Source organism: Leucoraja erinacea, chromosome 1 (assembly GCF_028641065.1).
Source record: "Leucoraja erinacea ecotype New England chromosome 1, Leri_hhj_1, whole genome shotgun sequence".
NCBI lineage: Eukaryota > Metazoa > Chordata > Chondrichthyes > Rajiformes > Rajidae > Leucoraja > Leucoraja erinaceus.
In genome coordinates, this window is record NC_073377.1 from 19,126,172 (window position 1) to 19,148,299 (window position 22,128).

Sequence of the window (22,128 nt, forward strand, 5' to 3'; positions counted from 1 at the left end):
AAACGAACAAGTAGTAAATGTGAATAGATGGAGTGAAAGGATATGTGATCTGACTGAATGGCAAATCAGATTAAAAAGGCACTGTGTGCCTTACTCTACTTTTTTTTTTTTTTTTTAATATCCCCTTTTATTAGAAGTAACCGTCATATGGATGCCTAATTGAATTTTCATTCATTTTATGTACAACTTTTTTGCCTTTTTTTTTGTTACATTGAAAAAAGATGAGAATAAGAAAAAGAAGTTAGATAGTAAAGGATAGAAAGATGTGAAATATATAGTGTGTGAAGAAAGAGAACGAGTAAATGGAAAAGTTGAGAGATAAAAGAGTGATAAAGAAAATCTCATTAGAATTAATGTTGACCAATCGTCCAGTCCTGAAACAGTTATTTTTACCATTGTGTTGCACCATATTGGGGCAAAAAAAAGACTTCCGTATATTATCTACATCTAGTTATGCTCAAGAATTGGTCTGCTGCGTATCCTTTTGCAAAGGAGAAATCGCATTTCCTCGATTAGCATTGAGATGAGCGGTGTCCAACATACAATTGCAATCCACATTTTAAGCGTTGGTATTGATGTGCCCTTGCAAAATTTAAGTATTAATTTTTTTGCTATTATTAAAGCATAGCTTAAGGAATAGTTTTGCGAGTGTCAATTGGGTCCCATCTTCCATTACCAGTTTAAGTTTCAGTATTACCTTGCTCTTTGTCTTGAATAATTTTGTATTTAAGTAAATATAATTCCAAAACTATAAATGTTTTATGCAGAATTGAAACTCAACCGTGTTTATAGTTGCCTTAACACAACTAGACATTTGCACAAGTGGCGGATATATTTAATTTAAGATTTGTTCAATCTTGTTTTTGAATAATATAATCTATGTACAATTTTAAATTGAATTAGATTATGTCTTACATTAATTGAACATTTGTGAATATATATCAGGTATTTTTCCCATTTAACCTTCGTAATTTTTAGGCACTGAGTGCCTTACTCTACTTTGTGTGCTTGGCTTTCATATGACACTAATTTAGAAACCCGGCTTTTGTTAACTCTCCAGCTAAGCACTGGCAGCCCAATTCTCAAATCTTCATTATACTGCATTCAACTCAAAAGATTTCAAAAGATAATCAGTCAAACATTAAAAAGACGACAAGTCAGTTTTAATGGAAACCATCTTTATTAAGTAACTTTTAATATCAGAAAAATAAAACTCTTATAATTCTCTTTACAGCAAATATATATCAGTGCTTTGGCCACATTAAGTTAAAGGCCCTTTATCATAAAATATATGGTTTTAAACTTTACTCAATAAATTGAATTTGTATCCCTATCACTTCCCTACATATACATAACAAACAGTGTAGTAAAATTAGCAAATACTAAACTCTATTGGTATGTTTTTGCCATTCTTGAATTGTATTTTTTCCTGAACTAGAAATAATACAGAAATGTTATTTCCTTGGCTTTTTCCAATTGTAGTGTATAATGCAGCTTAAAGTTTACCAATACAAAATACATGCTTAGCGAACATTTGTTCAATACCTATTCCAAGATGGCAACTAGTGTTAATTTTAATACTGACATCAACTAGTCTACAAGCAAAAAATTAGCAGTGAAGTTATGCATTACATCATAAATGCCATCAAGGCAATTTTCATACTGAAAAATCTTGAAATAAAAACCTTTATTTTTGTAAACTTTGAATACGAAATGTAACTTCAAGTGGAAATAAAAATAAAATTGTATATCTACTAGATGGATATATATTTACAAGTACTGAAGTTAAACTTGCCCTTGAGTGGAGAACGAAACTGCAGTTGTATTTTGACAAAATAATGTTCTTGTATGGCAGTAGGACAAATAAATCTACTGGACTCATTTTCCTTTTAAAATATTTTCTGCATCACCACTTTCTAACCATTTCTCGTAAGAGGAGGTTGCCCGTTTGCCAGGGTCCAGATGCATATGTCCACTTACCCAAATAGCTATCAACTGTGGGAGAGCTGTCACAAAGAGCATTAGACAAGCGTTCAATTGCAGAGAGTACTTGATTACACGTTGTAATTTGTCAAATTTCACTGAACATGGGATGTGAATCTGGCATCAAGATCAACACAAAACTGATCTGGACCGTCTGCTCCATGTGCCATCACAAAATTGGTGAGTAAGCTATTAAACTTCAGGTTTTTCTTCTTCTACATTATTAAGCATACAAGGATCAATTGATTTAAAGTCAGATTAATTTGAGTGATTTGTTATCCCTGCCCTAATTTTCCCTTTGTTACTGTGCATTCGGCTCCAGTGATTGGTAGGAAAAGTTACCCTACTAACCACACACAGTAGAGGTACACATCACTTCCATTTTGCATTTAAACTACTTGCCTAGTTCCCACATGGAAGCTCCTCTAACATATAGTGAATGAACAATTCTGGGGCAACTTGCAAACTTCTGATTAGGACTTAAGCACCAGGCCACAAAATTCATAACAGCTTAATATTTCCAAGTAATCTTCAATTAGTTTAGCACTAGAAACTAAGCTTGTCACTTGTCAACTTATAACAAAAAATCTGAATGTTGTTGGTTGAGAATACAATCTTGCTTTTGTTAGATGGAGTTAACAGACTCATACCTCCAGCTAACTATTCCATGGGACAAATGTGTTATTAATAATCCGCAGCAGATTCTTAAATCAAGAATACTGCCAGATGTATGGATCATAACAAACCTCAAATTTCTATTTTGTTGGGAGGGAAGAGGAATTTACTAGAAACCTTGTCACAAAAAATGTGCACCCATTGGCAAACTATATTTATCATCACAAGGAGTTTTGAAAGATATTTGCTTTGTCTATACAAGGCCAAAGTGGGAAAGCAAGCATGCAGTTCACTTTAGGTACACACTACTGTTTTAAAAGTCATTATATCGCCCTCAAATAGTAAATATAAATTACGCTAGTTATAGAATCTTAGGGCCATATTGTAACAGAAGGAAAAAAAATAAATAAAGAGGGAAAGCCTGGAATGCTGCAAAATTACCACAATGCCGAATTGCTGCTGCAAGCAGCTCAGAGTTCAGTGGAAACAAATTATTGGGACTTCTGGTATAAACCATTTGACAGAAGTTCTAGAGTTTTAAAACTCACAATCGTCTATCTCTTTATACAGCTTCCCTTAAATAGATAAGATTTGAAAAAAGTATTGATTTTCATGGTGATACTACTTGAACAGTTATGAATATTTGATGATACCATGGAATTTTCCAGAGATATTTAGAAAAGCAATGAGCCTCATTTTGTTTATTACAAGTTGGGCAACAAACTAATTCTTCCATGTATTCCCAGTTAAAATGGACATTGACCATAACTCCACATGCAAAATGTATCAGTCAATCTTGGGATTTATCAGTTGGATGCTAAATAAATGTTTAGTAAATGTTTTGTCTCAATGAAATTCACAAGTGGGAAATTTCAGCAATCGTGACACCAGAGAGGTGCCCGTACATAAAGAGGCTGTCAGAGAAAAAAAAAATCAGGCTGGTTGCAAACCAATTATGTAGATCACTGTGCTATTGTCTCCAAAAAATATATGGGACAGTGATTTTCCAACAAATTGATAGTTTACATATATTTACAGAAAAAATAAAATTGGAAAAATCACTGGTTTGTCTCGGATTTTATCAGTCTACAAAAAAGAGCTGCAATTGAAATCATGCAATTCCCCCCAAATCATTAAAATATGTGAAGATGTGTGGCTCAATTCATGGGTGACACTTTGGTCCTGTTAATACCTTTCACTCACTCAAAAACCGGCATCTTTGTAATCATAATAGGCAGGTACATGTATATCCAAACCAAAACAATTTCAGCAGTTATCTAACTCCAGAATCAGCAATTAACTTATCAACATGAAAAATGTGAAAATAAAGTTTCCCAGTCATTATAAAGGGTTCACACAAAGAAAATCATGTACTGTTATATGATAAAAACAGCTTGGCCAAATTGTAATGAACACAAATTGGTCCAATTAACCAGCCCATCCCCCCCTTGGTTGAGCTACTTTGCAACAGGCTGTGTTTTAATCATTGTATTCTAAGCTATCTAAGACAAAATATAGGAAGCTCAGACCTCCAGATTTCCTGAACAGTTGTGTCAACTTAAGCTCTTGGGTAACATGGCTCAATTTTGGTAGTAAATGGTGTGGCCTCTAAAATTAGGGAGCATGAATAAAATCTGCAAACAATAAATCACATATCCCACCAAAGTAGTTGGTTCCTTAAAACAAGAAAATTCTGAAGTGTTGCAAGATGGGCATGTGGGTCAAATGTGGTATATTGGATAATTGCACAATCGTTTGGATCCTCTTCCTTTGTTTGTTACCGGTCCTGGTTCAACGATGAGAGTCACCGAGAGCTTCCCCTCAAAAGAAGTTTCCAATACAATTTGGAAATAAATTGTCATTCCTTCTTAAGAGCTCAAATGCCAGAACACTCAAACAGGATTGTTGTAATATCTTTTTGCTGAAGGGTTGCAGTTCAAGATTACTCAATGCCAATTTCGAAGGGCATTAAGAGCCTTACTAGTGATGCTTACATTCCTTAAATAATGAAAATAGTTTTGAACAGCTTATGAAACATCAGGGAAGGAAAGTGGTTATTGCTCAATGTTGGCTAGTTTAGATATGCAAAAAAAAATTAGAGAAAATAAACCATGGTGCTCAGAGGATGTATGATATTATTGGAGTCGTCTGCAGATTCATGGTTGGATCTGAAGTTTGGTCACTGCTGGATTGATGATTACAAGATTACTGCAGGTTTTAACATTTTCAACAGTGAGGATTTGCAGGTTTTAACATTTTCAATAGTGAGGATTTGCAGCTCTTTCGGGAGTAGCAGGACTAGTCATAATCCATCACTCAACTGTTCGTTAGCCAAGTACTTCCCCACAAAGAATGAACTAAACAACTCCAGATATCTCACTCTGGGGAGGAAAAAATAGAGACCATTGAACAATACTTGCCAACTGGCAAAATGATCAAAACCAAAGACCAGAGCTCTTCACATACAGTCACCACACCCAAATCTCACCCCTTTTGGGAAATAAACTGCTACTGCCCCCAGTCAGCCCAAATATTTTAGTATTTAATTCAAACTAACAGCAAACGTATTTGTGCATCGCTGATGTGGTCTGTCCTTTATTAAAGACCACAGTATGTGCAGGACACATACACCAATGGCTCAAAGTAGTCCTCAAATATAAACTGACTAATTACATTTTCTGGCAAACAGTATTCAACATTTTTTAAATGTTAATTAAATTATATTTGAGTGTTTGACGCAAAATAGATAAACTACTGGCTACAATGAATCAATTGTCAGGTCTACCACCTCCACTGACCAATAAATCTTTAATTTTCCTCTGGATCCAACTAATTTGACTGCAGTTTCACATCCATCTTATTATCTCTACCTTAGGACACCCCCCCCCCCCCCCCCACACTTCTTTAAAAAAACCTATTCTACTCCTTTCTACAAATCCCTTGCCGCAATAGATTTCCACATGTTCATAGCCCTCTAATATCATATCCAAGTTTAAACTACCAATTGGGAGAAGGAGAAAGTTGATAGATAACTGGCAGAGGGTTTCAAAACAATAAACAAAGTTTTCCCACCTAGACATTTTCAGTAGGAATAACTAAAGTCATAAAATAGCACTGAAATCAATTTTAGCAATGGTAGAGATCAGCTAACTTGGCAGAGAACTTTAACTAAACCTGCGGTTGTATAACCAGAATACACCCAAGTACAAGGGAAGTGGCAGAAATTAAAATACTACACTAAACACCTCAAGGACCATTTTCACATTGTTTAGAACATTTTCAAAGCGCGTTTATACTCAAGCTGGCCCATCTTGTGTTGTGATTCACAAAACGAGTTTGCCCATGAAAATTTACCCAACTTAAATTTACAGAAAACCCATAGTCTAATCCTACAAATCCAACTACATAACAGTCATGTTTAAGCATTAGGAAGTTTTCAGACAAGTACCAACATTTCCTCTCTCTCTCTCTTCCTTGCCCATTCATCACCCTGCCAACTGGTCCATTGAGTAGATGCGAATAGCCTGAGTAACAAGTGTGTTACACACTGGACACACTGGCTCCTCCTTATCGCAGATTCTATTGGCGCACTCCATGCAGAAATGGTTATGCCCACATGGCACCAGCGCGGCAATCACTTCACTTTCATAGCAGACCACACAATCACGCTTCCCCCGGGTCATTCCAGAGCCAGATGAGTCGGTGGGCGAACCGGATGTGGTGCTGCTGTCAGAGGAGGAGTAGTTTGTACCATTGGAGAAGGCAGAGATGTATACTGGAAGCCCAACTTGACTGGCCATGTTCAAGGGATCGCTGCAAGGCCTTCTGGCAAGATGGATCTCGATGTTCTCCATGAAGGTCGGTGATAGGCGAGGGGTAGTTGGTTGGCTATCATCGGTTATTGCACCAGTAGCCGATTCATTACTGATGCCGATAGGATTTCCCTGTTCAAATGGACACCAGATCACAGACTGAGGCGTGTTTGGAAGCTGGTCAAAAGCAGGAGATTCAAACCCTAAATCATCAGAACTCATGGTTGTAACAGACTCTCCAAACCAGAAACCACCCGCACTGAATGGACTTGTTGGGCTGAAGTCAGCGACCTGGTTATTTCCAAAATAGGAATCGGTTGATCCACTACCAAGAGAGCTTGAGCTGTCATTTCTATAGCTGGAGAGAAGTTTATTGCGGGTAGATGGAACGGAGTTCATCTTCCCCCACGTGGACTCAAAGCCGTTGTTATCAAAACTCACATCTGTGCCATTTGAGTGAAAGTCATTTTCTTCATTGATTTCAATGTAATTGCCAGTACGAACAGCAATGTGTGCTTCTATCTCTTCCCTGGCTCGATCAACATTTTCAGGCATGCCAGTCACTTCAAACACTGGCTCCTTGTCACGACTGGGAGTGACAATGTATGTATGGGTTTGCTGCTGAATACGTTTGATTGTGGCTCCCTTGGGACCTACCACCAAACCCACCACACGGTAGGGCACACGTACCTGAATGGTGGTTTGCCCGGGCAGGTTTGGGGTGCCAGGTACCGCAAGGCCAGGTATTCCAGACGGAGCCCCAGGTACTGCTCCATTTTTGTTTCGAGATGCTCGTATCATTGAGAAATGTTCCGCAGCTGAAATGATCTCCCTTTTTGCCATTGCCACATCTTCCTTTCTTCCAGTGACAACAAAAATGGGCTCTTCTCCTCTAACTGGAGTTTTGATGTACGTGTTGGTTTTTGCTCTCAATGCCTTGATTTTGCAACCTTTAAACAGGAAGGAATGGGAGTGGGGGAAACAGCAGGAGGGAAAAGAAAGACAGAACATTAGTAAAGTACTTAAAAATGTTTTCATTTGCATCACAAATATGAGCTTTCAGTTATTCCTGTTATTCTACAACTTAAATCACTAAGAGACTTCCAGATGTGCTCATAGTTTAATTGACATTGTAAACCATGAGAAATCATTTCAAGTACGAAGAATCGCTTCAAACCAACACACTTTATCAAGACACAATAGGTCTAAAGAAGATTCCAGAGATGCTGCCTGTCCAGCTGAGATACTCCAGCGTTTTGTGTCTATCTTTGGTTTAAACCTGCATCTGCAGATCCTTCCTACACAGAATTTATCAACATGTCACAGGCCACAGTCTTAGAATAAAGGGGAAGCTATTTAAGACTGAGGTGAGAAAAAACTTTTTCACCCAGAGAGTTGTGAATTTGTGGAATTCCCTGCCACAGAGGGCAGTGGAGGCCAAATTACTGGATGGATTTAAGAGATAGTTAGATAGAGCTCTAGGGGCTAGTGGAATCAAGGGATCTGGGGAGAAGGCAGGCATGGGTTATCGATTGGGGACGACCAGCCATGATCACAATGAATGGCGTTGCTGGCTCGAAGGGCCGAAAGGTCTCTTCCTGCACCTATTTTCTATGTTGAAGGATTAAAAATGTTTCATGAATCGGATAAAGAGAGAAAATGAACCATGTACATCCAAAAATAAAAAAAGGCTGTAACTGGAGTATGATACAAAGTTCTGGCAAATGTAAATGTTCACATTTATTGTTAATATGTAAAAAGGTTCGAGCAAAATATAAATAATAATAATATTACAGCATATTTAGTAAAAAGCAAAAATTATGCTAAAATGTCAACAAAATTATGTGCAAGATAAAATATGTTTGATTGTGGCTCCCTTGCAGCCTTCCAGAAAGATTCAAATCAAGGACTCAAAGGTTTAAATTTCAGAACAATAAGCAAAAATAAAGAGGATACGTGGAGCCCAAGGTAAAATCTCTGCATAACAGAATAGGGTCCCAATTTACAAATAATATTGCAAAACAATAACCCGATTAAAAATGGCAAGACATACACACTTATGTAGTCAAGTGTACGACATTTCAAACAGATTGTTTTAAACCATGTTATCTCGATGTCCAAAAAATGATTGCTATTGTTGATAAAGTTTCTACTACAAAAGTAATAGTTATGAACTATCACGATGATTTAATACAATGATTGGAATTGTTAAGAAATGATATGAAGGCTGCGAAACTGTAATTAATAAGGGAAGAACAATTTTGGGTGCATGGGCAACGAGCAAATTGGTCCCTTTATTTTTAAAATAACCAGAATCATACTTAATACAATTGTCAAAATGTAAAGATAACAAGGTAGATGATTATATCAAAGGTTCTGCACAATAGTGTTTCCTTGATAGATATGGAGGGTGGGTGGGGATGATGGTTGAGGAAGGAGACAAATAATTCTATATTCAAACAAAATAAAAATCCCCCATTTTCACAAAATAGCCACACATATATTCCATGAATAGTTTAAATTTATATTTGAAAGGTGAACCAAAATGGCCTTTGCAGTATATGTCAGTAGAAACGACTAACAAAGCTAGCAAATGCTAAAATGACTAGATAAATCCAGAAACAATTACATCATATTGAAATGTGCACTGGTTACATCACACTTGGATCTCTGGAAGGAATTCAAAGAGCAGAATTTGTGTTAGAGACAATTAGAAATGCTTTACTTTCTGCATTCTTTCTTCATGTTCAAGGAGACCAAAGTGAATGACTTAAGGGGCTGTCCCACTGCAGCAACCTAATTGGCGAGTTTAGGAGAGTTTGAAAAAGTGTCATGTTGAAGACCTCTTTCGACTATGTTGAAGACTAGCTTCGGGAAAATTGGACACCGAATAGTGGAGAGTAAAGACAACCTCCTTCGACTATGTTGCAGACTATCTACGACTACCTTCAACTACCCTCAACTACCTACGAATAACATGCTGACCTACCTCGACTAAACCCACGAGTAAAAAAAAAAATATTTTTTTTTTAATGGGGACCTTTTCTTCACTCGTGGGCATTTCTCAGCATGTTGAAAAATACGCCAAGACCTAGATGAGGCCTCGAGTACGCGGGGCCTACTCTCGAGCATGGAGGAGAGTTACAAAGACCTCCTAGGACCTCGTGTCGACAATGCTGTGAGTATGAGTCGAGAGCAAACTCTTCTAAACTCGCCAATTAGGTCACCGCAGTGGGACAGCCTCTTTAGATGGAGGCATTGAAGATATAGTTGGTGTATTTCCCAATGACTCAAAACCAGGTAAGAGGGCAAGTGTGAAGTGAGTAACGAAAAACTACAAAGGAATATAGATAAGGAAATAAAATGAGGAAAACATGAAGCTGTCTGTTGTGGTAGGAGAAATAAAAACATTAATAAATAAGAGATTGCAGAGGTCCAAGATACAAAGGCATCTGGTTGTCCCAGTACATGATTTACAAAATGCTGATGAATGGGGATGGCCAAAAATTGGGCAACCAAAAAACACTCTACAAGGGAACTGAATATAAAAGTAGGGAAATAATACTTCAGCACTACAGAACACTTGCAATGCTGTGTACAGTATTGGTTTGCTTATTCAGGGAAGGCTCTTCATATGTTTGAAGCCGTTATGACAACATTTATTAGACTATTAACTTGAAGGAACAGACCATCAGAAAAAGATGTTTAGCTAGTGCAAGAAGTAACTTGAATGTGCAAGAAGTAGCTTGAATGAAAATTTAGTTGGACAATTCAGGGATGAGTATGGTGAACTTCTAGAGCACGTTAATATTAAGAAGGCTGATACGTTAAATCATCAGAAAATGATTAGCCAACAGAAAAGTAAACAAATCCTCATGTCGTGATAAAATGTATCCCAGGCTACGATAGGAAGGCAAGATTGCTGGTCCCACAACAGTTTTTGTCACATCTTCACCGGCCAAAGAAGAGGTTCCAGGCAACTGGAGGACAGCAAATATGGTATCTTTATTCAAGGGCAGGTGGGCACCATTACAGGCATTGACCATAATTGATAAGGAAGTTATTGGATAGATTAATCTACACAGAGATTAATCAAAGCTAACCAGCATGGATTTATGCTCCTGATAGGGCCACCCATGGCGGTAAGGTCGAGGGGGAGGTCTCTGGCAAAGAGCAATCCAACCAAGTTCTCAACGGTGAAACAGGCGGAGGATGATGACACACTTTAGTAGAGCGTCACAACGGCTGGGAAAGCAGATGAAGGTTGCAGCAGAAAAGGGTCTCCGGTCATCTTGAACTCCATGCTACTGGATCCCGAGCCAGATCTGTCAAGAAACGTGTGGTCTGTGCACCACTGTTAAACAAAGTCACGCACAGTCACGTATTGTATTGTATTCAAATTTATTGTCATTGTCTCAATTTAAGACAACAAAATTAATTTCCCTTACAGGCAGTATCATAAAAAAAACCTCACAAAAATAAATAAATAATAAGACATATTAAAAATAAAATTGAAATTGAATTTTAAAAAAAAGCACAAACACAGAAAGTCCACGACACAACATAACATAAATGGCACCAAGGTGAGGATGGCACCATAGTCCAGCCAGCCTCCCCTCCGTGTTCATCCGTGGTCGGGGCCTTCCGAGCACCCGCAGTCGCCGCCCCGGGTGGCCCGATGTTCAGGCCCTCACGCCGGGCTGGTGGAACGCCGACGCCGAACCCCGACGGTGAGCATCCTCCTCCTCAACGGCCCGGACCTCCTGATCAGCCGCCTCCCGCTGCCGCAGTCTGCAGCTCCCGAGTCCGCATGCTGAGCCGGGCAGAGCCACAGGACCCCGCGCTGTCCATCAGCGCCGCCCGCGTTGGGAGCTCCGCAAACCGCAGCTCCATGATGTCGGTGCAGCAGGTCCAGCACTCCGGGCTCCAGACGGCGACCCCCGGTAAGGCATCGCCAGCCCCGCGATGTTCCAGCGCTGTCCCGCTGCTGCTGGAGCTCTGGTCGATCCCGGCAGGAAAGGCCGCGCCAATCCAGGTAGGTAGGCCGCTGTGGGGGGGGGGGGGGGGGGCGAGGATGCGACTCGAATAATAGTCGCGTCCTCATCAGGAAGCGGCTGAAGGACGGTATCCCCTGCACCGTGCCCTCTTCCCCCACATAAAAACACCAAAAAAAAACACACTTTTACATAACTAAATAAACAAAACCGGGCTGTAGGTGGAGGCTGCTGGCATCAGCGCCACCGGAAGTACAACACCCCAACACCCTGGAATCCACCCCAACACCCTGGATTATGTCCTATGGCGACCAGCAAGTGGCGACTGAGGCAGGATTGTGCGATCTGGAAGCCCCTAGTCATGAGCTGGCCAATCAGGCAGTGGTTGCTAGATTCAGCGTGGACTATTGCCCATGAAACAACATCAACAAAATCTTAACAAGGTCAGCTGTGCAAATACAGTAAATAGGAGAAGAGGTCAAAAAGATGGGTACAGCATGATGAACTCATCACTTCACTCGTCAAAGATTTTGCACCTTTTACAAGGCACAAATCAGGAGGGTGATGGAATACTCTCCAATTGTTTGGGTCCATGAAGTTGGACTCAATCGACAACAAACTTGACCGGCCTGCAAGTTAACATTTATTGCTCTAATATGCATAATATAAAAATGGACTGCCCTGCAACAGTTCAATTCCTTCGCCAGTAATTTAAAAAAAACTCATGATCTTTACCACTACGGCAGACAACAGTAATGGGTGCACAGAAATGTAATCAGCTAGAAATTTCCCATTATCTTAATTTGGAAGTACAATTGCCCATTTCTTCAAGTTCAAGTGAATTTATTGTCATGTGTCCCTGATAGGACAATGAAATTCTTGCTTTGCTTTGCTTCAGCACAACAGAACATAGAAGGCATTGACTACAACAGATCAGTGTGTCCATATACCATTATATAAATATACACACACATGAATAAATAAACTGATAAAGTGCAAATAACAGATAATGGGCTATTAATGTTCAGAGTTTTGTCCGAGCCAAGTGTAATAGCCTGATGGCTGTGGGGAAGTAGCTATTCCTGAACCTGGTCATTGCAGTCTTCAGGCTCCTGTACCTTCTACCTGAAGGTAGCAGGGAGATGAGTGTGTGGCCAGGATGGTGTGGGTCTTTGATGATACTGCCAGCCTTTTTGAGGCAGCGACTGCGATAGATCCCCTCGATGGAAGGGAGGTCAGAGCCGATGATGGACTGGGCAGTGTTTACTACATTTGTAGTCTTTTCCTCTCCAGGGCGCTCAAGTTGCCGAACCAAGCCACGATGCAACCGGTCAGCATGCGCTCTACTGTGCACCGGTAGAGGTTAGAGAGCGTCCTTTTTGACAAACCGACTCTCCGTAATCTTCTCAGGAAGTAGAGCCGCTGATGTGCTTTCTTAATAATTGCATCAGTATTCTCGAACCAGGAAAGATCTTCAGAGATGTGCACGCCCAGGAATTTGAAGCTCTTGACCCTTTCAACCATTGACCCGTTGATATAAACGGGACAGTGGGTCCCCATCCTACTCCTTCCAAAGTCCACAAAGTTACTTGGTTTTGCTGGTGTTGAGGGCCAGGTTATTGTGCTGGCACCATATGGACAGTTGCTCGATCTCTCTTCTATACTCTGACACCCTAGCACTCTGGTGCCAGGAGAACAGCCTCCTCTTGAACATCAAAAAAACGAAGGAGCTGATCATGGACTTTAGGAGGGCACATCATCCGAGGACGTACATTCCATTGAGTATAAATGGGGATCCTGTGGATAGGGTGAACTGTTTTAAATATCTGGGAGTCCACATCTCTGAGGATATGACATGGTCATCACACGCCTCAGCACTGGTGAGCAAGGCAAGGCAGCGCCTTTACCACCTCAGGCAATTGAGGAAATTCAGAGTGTCTCCGAGGATCCTCCAGTGCTTCTACGCAGCGGCGGTGGAAAGCATCTTGTCCGGGAACATTACCATCTGGTTCGGGAATTGCTCTGCCAAGGACAAGAAGGCTCTGCAGAGAGTAGTGCGTTCGGCCGAACGCACTATGGGAACTTCACTCACCCCCCTGCAGGAACTATACAACAGGAGGTGCAACTCCAGAGCAAACAAAATCATGAGAGACCTCTTCCACCCCTGCAACGGACTGTTCCAGCCGCTACGGTCAGGCAAACGCCTCCGTTGCCACGCAGTGAGAACGGAGAGGTTGAGAAGGAGTTTCTTCCCAGAGGCAATTCGGACTGTAAACGCCTTTCTCACCAGGGACTAACTGTACAGAACGTTCTTCCTTCTATTATTTATTATGAAAAATAATATGTGTGTTATGATTGTGTTTATAATTTGTTTGGTTGTTTTGTTGTTCCGCGAGCATTGCCACTTTCATTTCACTGCACATCTCGTATGTGTATGTGACAAATAAACTTGACTTGACTCATCCCCATCAGTGATACGTCCCACAACAGTGGTGTCGTCAGTGAACTTGATGATGGAGTTCGCACTATGACCAGCTACACATTCATGAGTATAGAGTGAGTACAGCAAGGGGCTGAGCACACAGCCTTGAGGTGCTCCCGTGCTGATTGTTATCAAGTCTGACACATTTCCACCAATATAAACAGACTGTGGTCTGAGAATGAGTAAGTCGAGGATCCAATTGCAGAGGGATGCGCAGAGACCCAGTTCTGCGAGTTTGGTGACCAGCTTGTAGGGGATGATTGTATTAAATGCCGAGCTGTAATCAATGAATAACAGCCTGACATATGAGTTTTTGTTGTCCAAGTGGCGAAGAGCGGAGTGGAGGGCCAGCGAGATCGCATCCACCGTTGATCTGTTGTGGCAGTTAGCGAACTGCAGTGGGTCCAGATTTTTGTTGAGGTAGGAGTTGATTTGCGCCATGATCAACCTCTCAAAGCACTTCATCACCGCAGGCGTTAGTGCCACAGGTCGATAGTCATTGAGGCACGTCACCTTACTCTTCTCGGGCACTGCTGCTTTGTCCAATTTCTGGAACTTGACACGCAGCAGCAAATTTAGAGCACCTTCAACGGTAGAGCAAAACGATGTTTCACCAGCACGTTAAGGAAAATTAAGGCCATGCAATGAATACCGATGGTGCCGGTGACGTGCTCTCAATCTCATCCTTTAAATGTGTTTAATAAAATTAAAAATCACATTTAACCAGCTTATTTCCATAATCCTTCATCCTCTTATGCAACCTCATCTTTAATATTGTCATTTTTGCATTGCCTTCTAATCCTGGAAGCAAGCCTAGCAATGCATCCTCCACCTCTAAAGTGGATTTCAAGCACCAACCATTGAGCTATTTCATTCTCATTTCAAATCATTAGGTGGTCCGATTTGACACACAATGGAGGAACAACCATTTCCTCAAAGTAAATCGAGAATTAAATAGTAACTCAAAAACTCCAACTACAGCCAAACCAGATGAAATCTTATTCTTCTTGCTCAGCCAGAAGTTAAAATCTCACATCTGGAAGACTAGCAAAATCCAGCCCCCAGTCCTCGTCCAAACTAATTTTGCGAGCCATCTCCCACTGCATTTTGCAGCCTTAGCCAAAGCATGACCAGAAATATTATTATTATTTTTTTTTAATTTTATTTTTATTAGAAGTACGGTAAATTACAATCCTACACAACACATATATCTTAATACATTTTTTGTACCGCTTATTATATACAGATTAGCATTGGGTTATCAAACTTTGTGAGCTCTGAGATTTGCAATGCTTTGATTTTAAAGATTTATCTTTGCTTTATAAATCCTTTCACTGAATTGCCGTACTATTGTACAAAATCCCTTGACAAGCACTGCAAACTACTACAGGAAACCAGGGACAAAATATACCAAAATGATTTTTTGGAGAATGGAAGAAAGATTTTCTTGTCAGCTATAGCAGAGCTATTAAAACTTTAGTGCAATTTACTTCACATGTTAAAACATCAACATTACTTCACCACCCAATATTTATATCTTTGAGTTATATAATGAGATTTCCTAGTGGAGAGTGGTCCAAATATCCCACAAAGGGCAGGTCGCTGTTGAAAAAATAGTACACTTTTACAGATACCTTTTGCCTTAAATATTCTCTAGACATAAAGGCCACTTGCAATCATGGCAAAACAAAGAAATTAAAAACTGAAATCTATTAACGGAGAGATATTCCTCAAATGTAACGACTTATCCCAAGCGGATTTCTGAGTCATTATCAAATGGGCACCTTGGTTTATCCGGCTAAATGCTATCCGCACTATTGTTACCAATTATTGTCGCAAGACGGTACTAAAGGGAGTTCGACAACAGCTTTGTCGAGCATTTTCCATTTTAATCAATGCAAGTAGCACAGTTCTTCAACTACTCCAAAGATTATTTATAAAACTGAAGATCCATTCAAAAAACTAAACCAAATTTTCAGTTCTTAATGTAGTAACCAGAATACCAGCTTTCTTAATTTAAGGCTGGCCATTAAATTAAAAATATCACTGGATCATTTATATTCACCTGGAATAGAGAGGGCCTTAGTTGAATTCCTCACTTAAACGACTAATTCACCACTTCCTTAATTCTGCACTGTTGCCAGTCTAGATTTGAGGATATGTCTTGAATCTGTTAACTAAAGAGGGTATCAAGCCATGCCTGACACCTACAATTCAACAGATGAAATAGCCCACATTGGTCAAGCTTCAATCAAAGACGAGACGTGCGACTAGAAAAAGAACAGCAACGAACAAATGAACTCCAAGAAAATATCCAAATACCCCAAGTTGACAATTACCCACCTTAATAAGCTGCCATAAAGAAATAATGCTATCCGTGATAAAGTGTGAATTTGAAGGCAGCCCTTACAAATGATCAGCAGTTTGATACATTTTTGCAGCATAAAATAGAACAACAATCTCATCTCTTACTGTATGATGTCTGTTTGACATTTAAAGTCTAATTGTTTCACAATCACATGATCCTGGAATTTCCTAATGCCATCATAACATTGCACTACATGGAATGTCAGCTCAAATTTGGGTCAACCCTCAAGTGCAGGGAGGATAAGCACTAATACTGAAAGTGCCATTAAACCAAAAGCACCATCTGCTCCCATGGATGAATGCAAAACATCCCATACCATCTCTTTTGAGGACAAATGTGGTAGTATTTATCGCCCAAAATAACACCTTTACGAAAAAGTAGCTCTATTTGCAGGTGCTTGTTGTGTGCAAGTGGCTGCATAGTTCATGTATTACAAAATTGACATCGCTACTGCAATTTTAAATTATTTTGAGATATTTGAAAATTTTCATCCCTCATTTGTATTAGGAACACTGTACTCACACAACTGCTAAACAGATGACCCAAACACCCATTCAAAAATGTCCCTTAAGCCAACACATTAATGACAAACAATTTACAAAAGTGCAAAATACCATTTGCTCTTGCATTTGCTTGTGTTACCAGTACTAAAGTTGAGCAAGCAGCTAAATAATATAATCCATTAGGTTTAATTTAATAGAACCATGACTCATTAAATAATGCATGGGCAGTTTAAAGTATCCACCTCACTTAATTTGCTTATCAGCAAAGGAAAAATAACTATACATCACAAGTTATATATTTTTTCTCCAGTCAGTATGAATTTTTCCAATTCTCCCTTCCCACCTAAACAAATTAATAAAAGATAAACTGATAGCATCACTTCCTTGCAGGACTCTTGCATACCATTTTAATGTTTAATTTTAGTGACAGTTAATCTAATTTCAAATAAAGGCTCCAAGACTTGTACAGTGGTGGAACCTAGTTTTTGTCCAATCCTCCTTTTAGTTTAAGTATCATCTTGAGTTGTTACCCACACACAAATTATATTGCAAAACTACAAAGATTTACAATGTAAATATTCCAGTCAATAGTGGTCAGTGTTGTTATTAACAGCTGAATTTTCAGATGCTTCAACTGGCTCCTATACACCTAGAACTAGTTAGCTAATTTGAGTTTACAGCTAACCCTGGAAAAGATAAATAATATCAATTTATTTCAGAGCTACTCAAGGTGCATTTTGGCAAAATTGTTCTATTGTGTGGAACAAAAGTGCCAAAGAATTTTAACCATAAGATAGCGACTCTTTGACCCAGTTTCCCCAAATGGGAAATAATTGTAATTATTCACAAAAAACCTTCACCAATTTACTCTTTTTGTTCTCTTAAGCACAACGGACAACTCACCAGCAATCAGATTTAAATCCATTTATTTGCCGTTTGCCATGAATCCATGATCATCCAGATCTGTATAGCTAAAGTGCTGTTTCCTAACTAGTTGGACCTTCAATGATTTTGAAAAGCATTTTGCAGAACTATACTATCTTAATTACTAAAGATCAGAGCATGAAATAATCAGTTAACAATAATTTTTAGCACCACTGTGATTGATGATGTGCCTTTATCAAGCATGACATGCAATAGAAATAATTTTCACAACCTGACAATGTAACAAAAGTTCTCAACTAATCACGTACTTTTGAAGGGTTGTCAAAGAAACAGTAGCTAAAATCAAATAGAGCAAAGTCTTGCAATGTCAATTGGATAAATAGAAAAATGTAGATGATATTAGATTAAAAAAAATCTGAATGAAGAGATTTCTACTTTTAAGTGGAGACATGGAATCTTTCAAATACACAAGACAATAGCACATTGTCTCACCCAATACAGGCAACCTATAGCAAAGCACACTCTCAAAGCAGCCCTTCGGGTAACCCTAACTTTGAGCTAGTGTTTCTGAAGTAGGACTTGAACTAATACTTCATAACTTATATACAACTAAAACTGAGATTTTTAGCTGTCCATCGTTTCATTGTCTTTACTAAAAAACACGTGTCATCAATAATGAAGAAATTGTGATCCAAGTAATAATTTTGACAAATTCACAGGCAATGCTTGGAAGCAATTCCTAATCAGAGAAATTATAATCTTCCACGTGGATTTAATAAATGCACCATAACAAGTGCCACCAATTATTTTTAAATACTTCCTCAAATAGTACATCATTCATTGCCAGGTTAGATACCAAAACAGAAGTCAGACACAAGGCTCAAAGTTTAACATCGACACATTACATTAGTTCAGTTGGCAAATGGACCATGTGCTAGAAAATGCATATATTCTACTGGCCTACCATATACAAGAAATGCTGATAAGCATTTTGTTTACATATGCATAAAAAGGATACAGCAAGGAATGTCAATGAAGAGGTATTGCCCATTGTGCAGGTTGAAAATATTTAAACTATGATGACTCGGTCATTCCCACATTTAAATATTGAAAAATAGTGGGCATTGAAATTTTTTACGATGGGTGTTTTGGGTCATGTAGTCAAGAGTCAAGAGTGTTTTATTGTCATATGTCCCGGATGGGACAATGAAATTCTTACTTGTTGCAGCACAACAGAATATGTGAATATGTAAACATATAACATAACAGGGGAAGAGAAAAAAACGAAAAAGTTCAATAAATAACAAATATAGTGCAATAATAAATATTTTGCAGTTCAGATCTTATTCGTGATTGTGTTTAATAGCCTGATGGCTGTCGGGAAGAAGCTGTTCCTGAACATGGACTGGTGAAATGAGTTGTGTTCCCCTGATTCTCAGTCAGAAGAAGGCCGAAACGTCAATATTTATTTTCTCCAAAGATGCTGTCTGACCCACTGAGTTACTCCAGATTTTTGTGTCCAACACTTGTTATTATATATATATTTGTGTACAGAAAAATAATGACTGTATACAATGTAAATACAGTTATCAAAATAAATAAAATAATACAGCCAAGTTATATTATATCTTCCCAACTTTGAAGAACAAAGAATCTGTCTGTTATCACACAAAACAGCATGGACATGTGAAACTAATTATGTTTATTCACTCTATCCATTTTAAAGGGCATTTTGTAGAATCTCAGAATTTCCTTGTCCTAGTTACAAACTAATTGTACCCCCAAAATAAATGGATACAAAGCAGGTTCGGAAATAGGAAAGACTCGTCTGAGATTTAAAAAATGCGGGGCACTAAGAACAATATATACCAATTTTTTTTACAGCTAAAATTAGGTGATCTTCAACTTCTCTACCATTTCCTAGCTCTTTTGCCATCTATCCTCACTCCTCTAGTATCCAGAAATCTAATTGATCTTTGTTTTGAATGCAATTGATGATTGACGCGTCCCTATGTCCCACTCGGCAAAGAATACTATGACAGTTCTTTGTAGATTCTTTAGCCAGGGGAAATACCCTCCATACATGTGCTCTGATCTCTTGTAAACATTTATACGTTTCAATTAGATTGATTATTTTAAATCATGAATAGGTAGTTATTCTATTTAGAAGTTGACAAACTGGAAATGACCAAATTATTCCTAATATTTGTTTATATCCATTAACCAACTGTCAATCCATGATTTCATCAATCTCTTTCTTGGGGCCACTTTGAAATCCAAACACAACCACGTCCATTGGTGTCCTCTTTATCTACACTACTAGCTCCATCCTCATATAGCTTCTAGACTGCTCAAATAATTTAACTTTCATAAATCCATGTTCACAATTAAATTATTGTTTAAATGTCATGTCACATGTTGAATTATAAATACAGAATGGTCTCAGACTCAACTACAAACGTCAAACTTAAATTGTCAAACAAGTTAACACTTTAATATACTTTAAAATCCAAAACAAAAAAAGCAAAATCGTCAAATTCTCAACTTTCCAAATTTCCAGAAGTGACTTCTAAAATATAGATAAGCTGGAAATAAATAATTAACCTAATATTTAGGTTAATATTTCTAACAGTAATGTGTAACAGTAAAACTATAGAACTGTTAAGCACCTGACAAACAGAAAAACAAGAATCTCCGTAATGCTCCAAAAATTAAACTTTTCAGCGCTCTGCATTAAAATCGATCCTCAATTTAACAACGAATCTTCATTCGCTCTGAGAAACGAATGAGAAAAGAGGAAACGATGGAAAGATGATAAAAATAATGAAACAAAGGAAGTAAGATGCTCCTTCCACCTCGCTAAAATCGACAGAAAACAACATGGGGATAGACAAAAGTGCTGGAGAAACTCAGCGGGTGAGGCAGCATCGATGGAGCGAAGGGAATAGGCAACGTTTCGGGCCGAAACCCTTCTTCAGGCAAGTGTACGTAGAGAGGAAAGAGCGGATAATAGATAATAGGATTATAGGGGGGGGGGGGGGGGGGGGGGGGGGGGGGGGGGGGAGAGAAGAGAAATGGAGAGTCAGATGGAGCGAGACAAAGAGTCGAGGCTGCGGGAGGGACAAAGATGGGGAAAGGGATGCACAACTAAGGGATGGGGCAGATATTCATCGTGTATATGAGCGCAAAGAGAGAGGCTACAGCTCCTTCTTCCCTCGGCGGCCTCTACTCACTCACCCTGCCTGCCCACGATCTCGGCGACGTGCTCGGAACTGGGCACCGGCACACACTCGGTCATGTTGACGCTCTTCTTTCTGGGTTGCTGCTGCTGCTGCTGCTGGATCTGCTCGGCCTCGAACAGAGCCAGGACAGAGGAGACGAGGGGAAGGCCCGCTGGGCCGGCGGGGCACGGGCACGGGCACGGGCAAGGAGCCGCTCCTTGCGGGCTGCCCTGTAGGAGGAGCGGCCCGGCCACCGGACCTCCTCCACCTGCTACTGCGGCGGTGGCGGCGGCTGTTGAAGGCGGCAGCGGCGGTGAAGGTGGACACTCGGCCTCCAGGCCCCGGCGAAGCTGAGCGTCTTCGAGGCCGAACACGGTGAGCTGCTCCATGGCGATGTGAAGCGGCCTGGAGTCGCCATCGTCCCGCTCCATGTCTGTAAACACTGTACTACTCGGCATTTTGTAACATTAACAGGACAAGATTATCATTAAATATTTTCCTCTTTAAATAATAAACCTCTTCTTTTTTAAAAAAATATTGTTTTTTCTTTCTATAAAAGCGCCAGCGCCCCTGAATGAATTCTTTTGTTCTTTTCACTCCATCGTCGGAAGGTCCATGGCCACGCCCCTTGTTGACGGGACGTCGGATCCCATTGGCTGTGCCCCGGTTGTGATCCCGCCCCTTCCGCCCCAGCGCCGACTGACGTGCGTGGCCCAGCGGCGATTGGACGACGGGGGCCGTCAATCATCCCGACCCCGCCCATCGCGGCTCGCCGGGGCCGTCAATCATCCCGACCCCGCCCACCGCCGCTCGCCTGGGCGACGCGATGACGTCAGGCTCCATGTCTTTTTAAATTCAACGATTCTCGTCGTTGTCCGTCTCTTCCACATTTGCTCTCTCTCCTGAGCTGTGGGTCGATAAACAGACACTGTCAGAGTGAGGCCCAACTCAAATTGGAGGAACAGCACCTTGTATTTCGCTTGGGCAGCTTACACCCACCTCAGTGGTATGAATATATTCCCTCTCCCCTGACTATCAGTCTCTTGTCTATATAATGGTAACTGTAACTTTAAGAACTAATGATAAGATATTGAATATATATGACACAAATTATACTATTTTAGTACTCGTTTCTTAAAGTTACAGTTACCAAATATGCACTATTATATACACTACAATGCATTTCGTTGTCTCTGTACTGTACACTGACAATGACAATTAAAATTGAATCTGAATCTGAATCTGAATATTGACTTCTCTAACTT

The 22,128-nt window shown here is 39.8% G+C and overlaps 1 protein-coding gene across 1 annotated transcript; it reads right to left on the reverse strand.

Moving 5' to 3' along the window:
* Positions 1-1,161: 1,161 nt before the first annotated feature.
* Positions 1,162-21,508, reverse strand: LOC129712595 (RNA-binding E3 ubiquitin-protein ligase MEX3C). The gene is made up of 2 exons (XM_055661178.1): positions 20,880-21,508; positions 1,162-7,360 (listed from the first exon to the last, which is right to left on the reverse strand). Exons 1-2 carry the CDS (start codon positions 21,319-21,321, stop codon positions 6,084-6,086), a joined length of 1,719 nt encoding a protein of 572 aa, XP_055517153.1. The 5' UTR covers positions 21,322-21,508; the 3' UTR covers positions 1,162-6,083.
* Positions 21,509-22,128: the final 620 nt, after the last annotated feature.